The 13,990-nt window shown below is 45.6% G+C and overlaps 1 protein-coding gene across 4 annotated transcripts in view; it reads left to right on the top strand.

The window, feature by feature from the left end:
* Positions 1–13,990, top strand: part of MACROH2A1 (macroH2A.1 histone) — a 217,957-nt gene that overhangs the window by 163,032 nt on the left and 40,935 nt on the right. For all 4 annotated transcript variants that reach the window (XM_085617997.1, XM_085617995.1, XM_085617996.1 and 1 more), the window contains exon 9: positions 16–190. In XM_085617997.1, the coding sequence (XP_085474123.1) occupies positions 16–190 (175 nt within the window). The remainder of the gene's footprint in view (positions 1–15; positions 191–13,990) is intronic.

The following is a 13,990-nucleotide window of genomic DNA, read 5'->3' as shown; positions in this document are numbered from 1 at the left end:
GTTGTTTATCATTAGCTGCCATCAGTGCTGGCCATGGGTTACCAGCCAAGTTTGTCATCCACTGTAACAGTCCAGGATGGGGATCAGATAAATGTGAAGAACTCCTTGAGAAAACCGTGAAGAATTGCCTGGCTCTTGCAGATGAGAAGAAGCTAAAGTCTGTGGCATTCCCCTCAATCGGCAGTGGCAGGTAAAAAAAGGCTACAAAGGCCTATCTTTTAAACATTTAAAACTGTTGTTTTCTGTAACAACACCGAAGAGAAATTCTGTTAAATTAAGAATAATATGAATTATGGTTCCATGTGTAATTTTTCGGGTGAAGTAATCAAGGTGGTTAATCATGGGTTTCTACTTATTGCATTTATTTTTGCAATTATCTCGAGGTGTTTATTATAGGAAATCTGAGCTAAATCTCGGAAATGCCATTTTTTTAATTTTATCCACAGTTGACTACTTTATCCCACTTCCTTTCTTTGACTTAAACATTTTGCCTTAACCCTTTCCCCCTCAGTTGTTTTTTATTTTTTATTACTCACAATCCTCCATTCTGTTAACATTTTCATTTACCTTTTAGCATAATTCCTTCCTTTACTTTATACTGTATTATTACCGTAGCCCCTTATCCAAAACGTATTACTTTCCTTCATCCTTCCGGATTTTTTATGCCATGCGATTGTTTTACAGATATAATTATGCTGGGTTTTTTTTTGTATCCCAAGGTGTTCTCCTGATGAAATGACATGTCAAATAATAATATCTTACTTTTTATGTATTTGATCATAGCCCTCATTTAATATTTCTACACACCGTAAATAATAGTACTCAAGTTAAATTTTCAGATGAATGGAAGAAAATCGGCTAATATTCACCAGCAAATGACAAGGGAGCGCCTCAGCAACAGACTCTGCAGAGACTCGAAGTCCCAACAATCACTGCCACTGAGGAGTAAGGGCCGACCGGTCCTTTTTTCCCATGCAGCACTATAAAGCGCTTAAGTCATTCCCACTTCGCGGTGCACCTCAGCAAAATAGCCTGCAGGGACCCTAAATCCCAATAATCACTGCCACCAAGGAAGAGGGGCCTACAGCTCAGTTTTTCCCTCTACCACCCACTGTGCTATAGCACTTGTCATTCCTGTGGCACTGGCTGCACCCGGGACAAGGGTGGGCCCGCCCACTACTGAAAGAGGCCGGGCTGGGACCCCCCTTTTAGATCTGAGTTCTAAGAGCATCATGCAGTAAGTCCATTGAATTTACTTGTTAGGTCTTGCCTATCGTTGCTGCGCACAAGCGCATCTCGCTCGGAGAGATTTATTGTAAATGAGGAGTTTGAGAAAAGGGCTTGAAGCCCCGCCCCTTATTTCGATTGGCCGGTGTCACTGTTTATATTAAATGATGGCCTGCCATTGGCAATTATGTGTTTGGGTTGCCTCCTTTTCGCTTTTTGTGCCGGCCCACCCGGACTGGCTTGCCTGCTTTGCGTCTGTCGCAAAGCACTTTCTCATCTTTATGGGGCCATGTGCTTTTAATTAGAAACACATGGCCCCATAAAGACAAGAGATCCCCATGCTCTGGCTGCAGCGCAGTCCTCGCTTAGCTTCTCTGCCATTTCCTGGCTTTTGTTGTCTTTCACTGTCTGACTTTGCCATAACTTTCTATCTCCCCTTCTTTCTTACTTTCACTTTCAAACCTTACTTCTATAAGTCCCTGTCTTTTCTTTCACCCCACTGGTCTTGCCGTTTCTTTCACTCCTTCGCCTTGCCTTCCTTACCTCCACCACCTGGCTCTCTTTCTCTACCTTTTCTCTAAATCTGTCTGGCATTGGTTTTCTCTTTTACTCGCTTTCTCTTGCTCACTGCATCTTCACTGCATGTCCTACACTCGTACAGCCATCGCTCTCCCATGCTCCCTGCAGCTGACGTACCTCAGTGTATGCATTGGATAACAGTCGGCAGCGTAAGTGAAGACAACCCCAAAGTAAGAGGTGATCATCTTTTTGCAGATTCCTCCCTCCCCAACCATGCATGCACACACTTTGAAAAGGCCTGCAAGCTTGTTCCTCGGGAGAGAAGAGGGTGTTATCACGCCAGACAGCTCGCCACCAAATGTCTGTCCAGGCCACCGATCACTCGGGAGATTATGCATACTCCACTTCTGGAGGAGAGGACTTGGCAATCATGAAAACAGAACTTTATTTTTCTTTCGTGAACCTACAGAACATCTCTCTCTCCCGATGCACTTTGAATAAAAATATGGGCATCTGTGTAGTCACAGTTTACAGCTGAACTATTTGAGACTGTCTGCAAACGTGCTCTCCGTGGCTACCTCTTCTACTATTTCTCTCTTCTCCCTGTTCGATCCCTTTCTCTCCTTTTTTTTCCTGTCTATCCCGCTTTTTTCGCCTCGCCGCAGTTCTGTCGGTCTTGTCCTCCCTCTATCATTTTTTCCTGCCCTATCTTAACTTCTGTGTCTTTGTTTTCTGTCATCCCTTATTTCTTTCTTCCTGCTTTCTTCCGCTCTCTCTCTCTCTCTCTCTCTCTCTCTCTCTCTCTCTCTCTCTCTATATATATATATATATAATCATATTCTCGTCGCCATGCTCGCTTCTCTGCCATTCTCTTTTCTCTATCACGCTCTTGCCTGTCCACCTCTGTTTCTCTACCACCCCCTGCTCCCAGAATGTGGACACTTTCTTTTCCTTCTCTGATATCCTCTTTCGCCTAATCTCTCACTGCCTTTCTCCCTGTTTCAACCCTGCATTGCTTCTCTGCCCGCCTCTATCAATTTATTTTCTCCTTGGCTTTTCTACGTTTCATGGTCTCAATCTCTGTGCCTATCTCCAGACTGCCAACCCCTCGTTCTTTTTATTTCTCACTCCCCACCGTCACTGCCTGCCTCGGCTTTTCGTAGCCAAAACACAGTTTGCTCTCGAGTATCCATTTCCAATCTCGCATCCAGCAACAGGCTGTACCAGAGTAACGTTTGATTTGAAATCACGCAGCAATTCGTTTAATCAAACCGTGGGGCAATGTGTCACTAGTTCAGCCATTTTAATTCCAGGCTGTGTGTTTATCCTGGCCCTATTCTGATCTTTAACTGGCCTGTCCGGCTTCACGGAGGCCCCCCCAAACAGCCCTTTCTCGCATTGGCTCTGGGGAGTTTGGGTATACATGCTACTTAATCAGCTATGAAGTGAACGTGCTCGCTGGAGGGCCTTCTGTGCCGACATCAGAAGGGGAGATGGCCTGTGTCACTCTATTTGCGGGACATTGTCTACCTTCTCATTGGAAACAGTGCAGCATGTTGTTTACCTCTCGCCCACTAGTGTACACTTTTACCCTTCACATGGCACCCTGGTGTCAAACATTGCGTAGATGCCTTTAGACGAAGTTAGACTTCCTGGGGTTCATCTTTTACAAACTGTGGTAGAGCGGGGCCCTATTGAGGATACCACTGTTTCTTCAGAAACTCCCTGAGTTCACAGTCACAAATTCTGACTGCCAGTTTACTTCCGTTGCCCAAAGAAGGTAGTATATTTGGTGTTCCCAGGGGTAGGTCAGCTGCCCCTGCGTTAGACCACTGTCTGCAGTCTGGAGAGCAGCATTCGAAAGGGGAGGGAGGCTAGCGGTCACTGCGTGAGACCACTCTGTGTGCATTCTGGAGAGGGGGAAGGAGGTCAGCTGTAAATGTGTGAGACCACTCTTTTGTGCAGCCCGGGTCAAGGGTCACGTTGGGGGAGGGAGGGCCGCATTCGCTGGGTGAGTGCTGTCTGTGCGCAGTCAGGTCTGAGTGAGACCGTGAGAGGCCAGCGGTCACTGCGTGAAAGGGCAGCCTGGCGCACGTGAGAAGCAACGGTACCGCCAGACCACTCTGTGCCAGTCTGATGTTAGGGGAAGGCCAGCGGCCACTGTGTGAGGGCACCCTATGCGCAATCTGGAGAGAGGGACTTGTGAGGCTAGGGAAAGCCAGTGGCCACTGCGTGAGAGTGCAGTCACTCAGTTTTTTTTTTTTTTTAGGCACATTTATATAGCGCCCACTCGACCCGAAAGTATTGGAACGTTTTACATGAGAACCGGTTACGTTACACAAGGACACATTCAGACACGGCTCGAACCTTGGTTTCCAGCACCAAAGTCGGCAATCTAGCCGACAGACCACATCCTCTCCCCATCTTCTGTTCCATGGAACAGAAGGGTGCAGACAGGTCTGCGAGAGGGAAAGGAGGAGTGACAGGCAGGTCATTCATCTATGTGTAAGTCTCATTCATTGATGCCACCCTATTAAACTTTCATGCAACCAGCCATCTTGGCCTTCCCTTCCTAAGGTTACTGGGCGGTCTCTCTGACGTAGCGTTTTAGTGCAGAATCTCTGCAGCTACTCTGTATTTATTGTAACCCTAGGCGTTGAAAAGTCTTTTTGCTGTCATCCATGGCAGGATTTTAGCCCTACTAACTGGAGGCATTAAAGGAAGCTCTCATTTGAATAGACTACTGAAACCCATGCATCTTTTCTCCTTTAAATGTCATTTTGGAGCATTTTAATGAACATAACTTCTGTATTTAACATTTTAGTGTGCGCATGCCTTGGTTGTATTATACTGGTACTATAATAAAGGGAAGCAACACATACGGTGACCTGCCTGGAGCCCTCCTTAAGTTGCTGCGACGCCACAGTGCCTGTAAATCAATAAGTATTTGCAATGCAATAGGTCTCGCATTTACGCGAGTTTAAGCTATTGGCATTGTAAATGACAATGCCTTTTATTTATGATTATAAAAACGAAAACAAAAATAAAAGGCATTGTTATTTGCAATGTCAATAGCTCAAACCCGCGTAAATGCGAGACCTATTGCATTGCAAATACTTGTTTTTTTCTCTGCTACTGTGTGACTCTGCTAAATTTGGAGCGCTGTGCCATCATGTTGAAGAGAAAGTCTACCTTTGTAAGGGAGAATCCATGGGCAGGCACCATAGTATCCTACCACACATCCACCATGGGGGAAATCAAACAGTAGATTGGTTCTGTTGAAGAGCAGTTATGCTCTGTAATGAAGTCTGCGGCCAGTAAGGGAAATGGGCTGGAGTCTAATACTCCAACTGACATCAGTTGTAATTCTAATGCTCCTCTGCGGCACCCCAGTGCAACAGCTTGCAATTTATGTGCAGTGAACTTTTCAGAGCAAATAATTACATCGGATCCCACACCTGAAGTGTCCGCTGTGCAAAACCCACCTGACTCGTATTGCTCGTTACCCCCCCCCCCCACCACCACCACCCCCCTGGCAAAGAAAAAGAGCCCCCAGCGCAGGAAGGGGAAGGTGGTCAGGACGCTTGTCTGACAGTTGAAAGGGCTGTACCACACACAACAGACCCTGAAGTCTTGACCATGGATTTAGCTAGTAATGTTACTCACTTGGAGTGAAAACAAAAACATTTTATTACTGCAGTTATGGGCAGGTTGGACTCCAAACAAAAAGCGGATGCCGGGCCAGGCTCCTGGTCAAGGATGTGAGCACCAATACTGGACTAGATGGGGGCCCATGCAATAAAACAGAGGGATATTCCAGCTCCCCCTAGGTCCACCTCGCAAATACAGGTGATAGAACAGTGCCCTCGCCCAGTTCGGGAGAGCTACAGCACATAGGGCTGTTGAATGGTGGCCTTGGGTAATATAATGGTGCAATCTTAAGGGCAAAGAGAGGTCCAGCGAGCAATACCATTTTTACTGGGTGAGCAGACTCTCCAGCTACCGCCTCAGGCCACCCCTTTTCTGCTGATCCTCGAATGTTCACCCCCACTGAAGCCAGGTACTCGGGAAAACTGTGATCAACTGCTAACTAAGGTAGTGCACTGTGTAAGTATGGACAGCCTGGGTCAACTACACGACAAGATTAATCATGTGCGGAGGGTCCCATAGATGGGCAATCTACCGAAATCAGACAGTAACAACTGTATTGTTTATAAAATTAATAAGTGGTACCCTCAAGTGTATTTTGTGCAGGCTTAACTTCTCAATGCACAGGTATTCAGCTATTGAACTCCTCCCTCTGGATTATTTTTACAGACCAGCCAACATTCCCAGCTGCCTATGTCCATGTGGCACAAACCCAGTTACTACTAGGAATAGATTTCTGCCCCGAACTGGGTTAGATCAACTGGATTGACTCACAATTGAATCAGTTGACCCAGAGTCTTCCTTGGCCATTGATGCAGGCTGGGTTATGTCCACTTCCCAAACTAGAGCAATTGACACTCCCCCCAACAACAAATGGAAATTTAGCTTCCCTGTACCCTAGCAAAATTGGAGGTGAAGGCACAATATTTGCATCATGTAATGTGGCAGGGCTAGTCGCAAAACTTGGACTGGATACATTTCATTAAACCTTATGCAGTTCTCTGTCTCCAAGAAACCTGGCTGCTGGATCCTTCTTTTATTGACTTGTTAGTGACCTACTCTAGCCCTGCGATGCAAGGCGCTATGGGCATGGCCAAAGGATGACTAATAAGACTGGTGGCTCTTCCCTTTCCAGGCCAGTTACCGTAGACTAATCTGGCCTCGCCTCACTATCAAATCATACTTATGAACTGTGATAGAGCTTATATATTAATGGTGAATTTCTGTAATAATGTTTTTGATGTCAGCAATTCTGCCATAGTGAAATTTTTGCAGGAGGATATAGAGTATAGCTGGAGTAATTTTCTTGTCAGTTATGTGATTACGTGGATGGAGGATTTCAACTCCAAACACTGTCCCATTGCCCCAAATGTCATTTGGCCTGTTGACCATGGATGGGGACCCTACTACACACTTTGGCCACAATCCATTCGGGAATGAACTCAACTTGCTGTTAATCAAGTGCAACCTGATGCTTTCTTTTGATTCCTCTAACAGCTTAGTTGCAACTCCCACATTTTTGGGGCATGGTCCTTTTCGTCTCATTGATTTTATTTTATAGTCCCATAATTTGAGAGCATGACTGGGAGCTTGAGGTTTTGGATTCTCCCCTGAGCAATCACAGGCTGATAGCTTTCTCGATAAGCTATTCCTTCTTTAAAAAACAGCAGGTGATGGCCCATTCATTACCATTACCCTTTTCCTTTGCTTCAAATAAGGGGGTCATCATGAGTTGGGCAAAAGTGGACAAGGACTCTTTCCTTTTGATATCAATTACTTCATCTTTTAGTGATTTTACGATATGTTTGGAGGAGATCAAGGACTGGGGCTTGAGCAAATCAGCAGCATCAATAAAATCTGTGGAACCGCACAGTAAATGCTCACCGTTAAACTGAACACCCATCATCACAAACACATGAAGTGGTTCGATACCACCAGCACTAAAGCCCACAAACTGCTACTGTTGTCACTCAAAGCTGTGCCAAGAGATCCGGAAAGGGTCCGCATCTGTTGAAGGAGGCAGGGGGGGGGTACAAGGCTGCCGTACAGGCATGTAAAAGTACATTATAAGAGGAAACTTACCACGACCGAGTAAAGGCCAAGGACCTCAAAGATAACAAGCTCTTCTGGCAAGTGATGTATAGAAACTACCTAGAGAAAGCCCAGGAAACCGGACTTGATCCAGTGATTCTTCCGTAGGTCTGGGCCAGGTACTTTTCTCAGACCCTGCCCTGTTAGAGGGACACACTGGGCACAACTCAGGCAAAAAAACATACGGCCCTGATAGCTTCTACTTAACCCTTCTGAAATTTAGAGCTCAATCTTACTGATGTGATAGAGGCCATCAAGAGATGCCCTGCTTCAAAAGCCCCAGGCCCGATGAGATTCTGGGGGCTCTTTTTGGGGCAAATTTACACCTTTGGACACCCCTCTTGACCAGTGTTCTTAGCACTGTCCTCTTCATAGGCCCTAGCAAACAAAAGGCCTTGTCACATGCAACAACTTTAAGAAGGTTCCAAGGGGGATCCAAAGTGTTATCGTCCCATATCATTAATAAATTTAACTGTGAAGATAATGGGCAGGATCCTACTGGAACGGTTGCAAACCTGGGCAACTGATAACAATGTCCTTTCCGATTTCCAGTTTGGTTTCCATGTCAGTTTAGGGACCATAAAGCAATGCCTCAACCTATACCTCTTAATAAACAAGTATAGAGTAGCAAATGAGGTTAAAATGTATGCAGCCTTTATGGATCTGAGCTCGGCCTTTGACTCAGTCAATAGGTCAAATCTCTGGACAATTGTGACTGCGTTTGGTGTCAAGCCCAGTATTATAGACTTTTTGAGGGAGCTCCACTCAGAGGTAACTAGAAGTGTGAGATACAGCCCAGCTGGGAAAACTACAGTAGAGTTTGCACTTGAACGTGGCGTGCGCCAGGGGTGTGTACTGGCTCCCTTTCTCTTTTCCCTGTAAGTCAACGGTTTGGAGAGGCAATTTTGAAACTCTAGAAGTGACTGCCTCATGGTCATCAAACACAGTGTATTGACCCTGGTCTATGCTGACTAAACTGTTTAGTTGGCCAGGACTGCAATTGCTTTGCAGAGATCACTAGATCAATTCTGTACCTTCGTGACTAGACTAGACCTGATGGTAAACCAGTCAAAAACCAAAATTATGGTCTTTGGTCACCGAGACCTGGAAAGCAGGGCTTTCTTTTTCAATGGAACGAAGATTAGCAATGTCCCTTATTACCCCTAGCTGGGAATATTATTTGACGATAGGCTGACCTGGAGCTCTTTGAAAGCTGGCAGGGCAGCTGCCCTATCCCGGAGCATCTAAACAGCCCTAGGCTTTACGGCTGGACTGAACAGCAAGTCAATTAAAGAGTTGTTCGAAATCGACAAGGCTAAGTGCCGCCCAGGCGCAACATATGGGGCCAGCATCTGGGACATCTATGACCAATCTGGGTTGGAGAAGGTAGAAAATAGGTTTAGAAAGGCTGCTTGGTGTACCCAAGTCCACTAGCAACCATATATGCCACTGGGAAATAGGGCCAGGGTATATAAGCGATTTTGTGAGGCTCCAGCCTCTCTTGTTATGGTTAAAAATATGGACCAAGAGGGAAACCATACTGAATCGCACAATCCTGACTGACTGAATCTGGAAAAAAGTTCCAAAATGCCTTGCTTCGCACATATATCCACGATCTGCAACTGGCTGGATCTAGATGAGCTGTTCTTAATAATCTGCTGAGAAGTTTGATAGCAAACTTCCCAGTTTTCAGTAAAGTCATTATTGTGCTGTGGAGTTCGTAATGACAAACTCTCTGCACAATATACTCTTAATGGCATTACTGCACTTACAATGTCTAAGAATTGGTCTAGACACTGTAGGGGTACAGGGCTCATGCACCTGTACCCTCACCACTCGTATAGTGCACCCAGCTAGAGGGGTAGGTGACCTAGGGCAGTGGGTTGTAGATATGGCACACAAAGATGTGTGCCATGTCGACTTTGCACTTTGTTCTACACCAAAACATGCACCATCAATGGAAGTGTGTGTGTAAAGGTACAGGGCCTCTAAGGATGGCACAACAAGTGCTGCAGCCCTTAGAGGCCTTGCCTGGCCACAGTGCCCTTGGTGCCCATGGTACCTTTTACAAGGGACTGACATATGGCCAGAGAGGTGCCAATTGGGGATACAAGGCACAGTTTGGGAGAGTACATAGGCCCTGGGAACCTGATTGTCAGGGACCCAGAGCACATCAAGTCAAAGTGCATTAGTAGTCAGGCAAAAGGTGAGGGGGTTACTGCAACAGAAACCCAGCTTTCTATAGGAGTCACTTATAATAAGGTGGGCATACTCTTTCTTCTCCCTAGCTTGTGCTGTCTCCTTATTTGTCACCTGTCACAAGTGGCATAAGAGGTAGTCAGCCGGGTTTCCCTTTTCTGGGTTATAGGTGAATTCAAAGGAGTATTTTTGTAATTGCAGTATCCATGTTTTTCTCCGTAGAGGGTGTAGGGATACGCACCCTTGGAACAGAGATTTCACTGGCTTGTGATTTGTGCAGATTCTAAGCTGATTTTCATATCGATAAACATGGAAATGCAGGGACTCCCAAAGGATTGCTATATTCTGTTTCTCAGTGAGAATACAGTTGTTTAGTTTCTGTGAGCGCATAACTGACACTTATTGATCATTCAGCCGTTTCTGAAGCCGATGGGTCTGGCATCAACAAAGTGTGGTCGGTCTTGCAGAGTCATAGAATTTTATGGTCATTTCGGACAAGAGGGCTTTTTTCGTATCGTGAAATGCATTTTCTTGTCTTCAGACTAGGACCATGTGGCATCTCAGGAGATTGGGTTTGTCAAGTTCAAATTTCGTGTAAAGCCCACAGTTTAATATGAGACCAACCTGCCATATGTTTAAACTGTGGTTTGAGTGTTCATAAGCATTGGGGCAACGCTCAGATTGCAGTAGCCCGGCCATGCCATCACACAGACTGTGCCCGGAGTCAATGTGACAGACGATGAGTAACCCATACTTGAGCTGTGCCCAGTAGTTACATTGTTTTGGGCTTTTTTTACTACTAAATCGACATGGCCTAATTGAAACTTGTCATCCAAATCAGACTCGTTACTCAGATCATGGCTTGCAATGCTATGCACTTATTTGATGATTTTGTAAGGAGTAGTTGCATGCCTCTTGGTCACTGGTCAGCGGCGATATGATGACCCGCAAACTTTAGCAAAATGGTTTGCCTCATGCTTAGACACTGAGCATGTTTTTCCTTTGTCTTGGCAAGCTTAATGCAGCAGCCTTCCTCCACAAAAGCCACAGTGCTGTACAAGGTTTTTGATTTATATCTTCAACAAACCATTGCTAAATTCATTAGCAGGCTCAACTGGTTCCATTTTCACAGGCTTCACCGCTAAAAAGGCCTCCATATGGTACATGCCGCAGAAGGTTCGTCGGACCATCGAAGTGTAAGCATGGCCGGTACAATCAATTTGTTCTCTCTCAAAAGGTGTCTTCACAATTTCACCAAGTAGCAGCCCTAAATCCTATGAGCTCTGATTTCCTCATCTGTTTCACCCAACTTTCATGTGCTGGCATCAATGGGTTTGTTCGATACTTATTTGGCTTGTCAATGAAAAGCTTGTAGTCTGGGTTAGATTGTGTCGAAATCTGTTTGCTGATCGCAGCGAGCGCTGCATTATAGTTATTAGATGGCCCATTGTTCGGAGGTGACAAAACAGTCTGAGCACTTCTACCCCTCCACCCTGGAGACATATGGATCTTTTGGTGGTAGGCTCTGCCACTTTTGTGGCAGATAAGTAATTCTCTAAATGGGTTACCACATTTTCCACCTCGAGGAGCTAAAGAATGTGAAATGTTGGAATGGCTGCTTCCTTGTGCTGTAGCCTGACTGCTATTGGTGCTTTAAATTTAACAAGGTGCAGTCATGTGCTTAGCACCAAAGTTGATTGAGTGAATGTTACAGAGATTGATTGCTCAGGTGGGCCGTATCACAGACTACGTAGAGTGAGTTTATATGTGAAGAGCTGATCTATGGGCTGATATACATTGTTGAATCTTTCTGGGTGTATCAATGGCAGACAACATAAATTGTTCTGGGAAGGTGGGCAATAGCACGTGACTTCACTGTACTTGTGCTCAACCCATTATGCCAGGTCTCCTCTTGTCCTGTGCATGTGGCAGTAGCGAGGTCCTGAGGGTGTGACTGAATATATTGGGACTAAGACTTCTTCATTGTGTACAGGTGGTGAAGAATCTTCTGATTTCGAGAAACGGTAGACGATTCCAGTGCATGCAGCCATTGAGTGTTCTTGGGGACAAGGCCTGGACAGTCTCACAGTGTATAAACGCCAATTGATCTTAATGTTGCAGGGATCACCCAGGTATACATCCACTGACGGTCAGACTGAGATCGCCTAGAGATGCACTGTGCTTCCAGGTAGCGCAGTGTACCGTCTCTGGATATTCACACTGCACAACACCCTGGCACGGATAGTGTGGGCCAGGATATCCTTGCTTGAATTAAGGCTACAGCATCAGGTTGCTTATAGGCCGGCAGAGGAGAGGCGAGAGCATGCAGACTAAGAAAGGATGACTGCCTCGTCTCTTGTGTTGTGTTCGGCAATTTTGGAATCAAGGCTTTGGTGGACAGCCCTTTGCCACAGTAACCGCGTGTCAGGTTGCTTGTTCCACTCCCAGCACTGTGTGCACATGCCGCCCATTCATGTATATTGCTTGCTGCACTATGACCATGGCACGCCCACATCAGGCTTGTGGGCACAACTATTTAGAAGCACAAAAATGTCAATGTAACATTCAGGTCAAAGTGAATGGTAAGAAACCTGCTAGATTACAACTCACAACAAGCATTTGCAATGCAATAGGTCTCGCATATACAAGAGTTTGAACTATTAGCATTGTAAATGACACTGCCTTTTATTTGTTTAGAAAACCTGCAAGCGGTGCATTAGCGCGCACTTTGGGCTTATAGTCCTTGCTTACGAGAAGCAAGGCTGGCAGTAAAAGAGGCGCAGTTACTGCCAACCTTGCTTCTCATAAGCAATGACTAGAAGTACAAAGTGTGTGCTTACGCTACGCTTGCAGGTTTTCAAAACACATTAATAAAAGGCATTGTCATTTATAATGCCAATAGCTCAAACTCTAGCAAATGCGAGACCTATTGCATTGTAAATGCTTGTTCCCTTTGCTATTTCTGGTTTGTTCTCAAAACTCTGCTCGAGAGCAACTGCAGGATAAGAAGGGCTTTGTTGCTTCTGTTCACCAATGCATTTGTCTGTAGAGCAGGGAGAGTTGAAGACAGAGAGAGCCTGGGAAGTGCTACCCACTCATTCCTTTAACGGGTTTTGTCTTCTGGAACACTAAAGACAAAATGGTTCGGGCTCAGGAAAGGAGGTTACGCTTCAGACCCTGGCAAACTCCTGTCCCAGGGCAGCAGGGTCTAGGCTGCCAGTGGGCTGTTCCTCACCCAGGCATGCCACGTGACTTCTCCATTGAGTCCATGCCTGACAAGGGTTGGGCATGTGCTAGAGACATGATGGAGGGTGTTAAAAAAAATCACTTACTTACCTGCCGGCCGGCCGCCCCCGCGCCTCCTTCCTCTTCCTGGCTTCTTCTGTGCAAATAGGAAGCACCCAGGATCCCCATAGCCAATCACAATGCTGCAATGCAGCTTTGTGATTAGTTTGAGGGCTGTAGTTCGGCGCTCAGCCAAGGCATGAAAGCATGGGAAATGGCATATTCTCCACCCAGACTGTAATGTAGTAAGGGTAGAGAACATGCAAAGTGCGCATGACAGTTTGGCCGCCCGAGAGGAACTGCCAGTCAGTCATTGCTCACTCACAGAGTGCCAACCACTCCTCCCCCCTGTTCTGAGAGCAGAGCAAATCTGCCCCGTCCCTACAATACACAGCAGCAGGAAGAAATAATATGATAACGTCAAGTTATTATCATTTTTTTTTACACTGCAAAAAGCAGTGGGGCAACGCTCCTCCGCCTTAGCGGAGGAGCTGCCACTGGAAACTTCATCAGGTAGGACTCAGTGGAAATGGGTAAATTATTGTTTAAGAAGCAGAAATCTGTTACATTCACAGACTACAAAGTCGGTTTTCCAGATCAAAACAAAAGGATGAATGAAGCACTTCTATGTTACAGGCAGAGAGTTATTCTGTAGCAGCCTCGCAATACAGGCTCAGGCACAGAAACACCAATACAGTATACCAATATTGGTGACATTAAATGAAGGTAATGTCAGAATGTAAGACAGAACATTAATGTGGACTGAGAAAGCACTAAATGCACACAATACACCAAATCCTAAGCCCAACCCATCTGATAATAAAATAAACATTGTAAAAACCAATAGGTTTTGCTTATGCGAGATCTATTGATTTTTCCTGTGTTTTTTAATACATGTGGCACAGCAGCACAAGGTGTGCAACATGGGTTAAAGTTTTTAAAAGTGCTATGATGTGGCCAGTGTTGACTGCGTCATTGTGGTTTTTCCCGCTGTAAGCCATGGTGTACAGCAACCTACACT

This window comes from Triturus cristatus, chromosome 7 (genome assembly GCF_964204655.1).
Source record: "Triturus cristatus chromosome 7, aTriCri1.1, whole genome shotgun sequence".
Classification (NCBI taxonomy): Eukaryota; Metazoa; Chordata; class Amphibia; order Caudata; family Salamandridae; genus Triturus; species Triturus cristatus.
The sequence above is the reverse complement of the archived record's forward strand: the minus strand, read 5'-3'. Positions and strand labels throughout refer to the sequence as shown.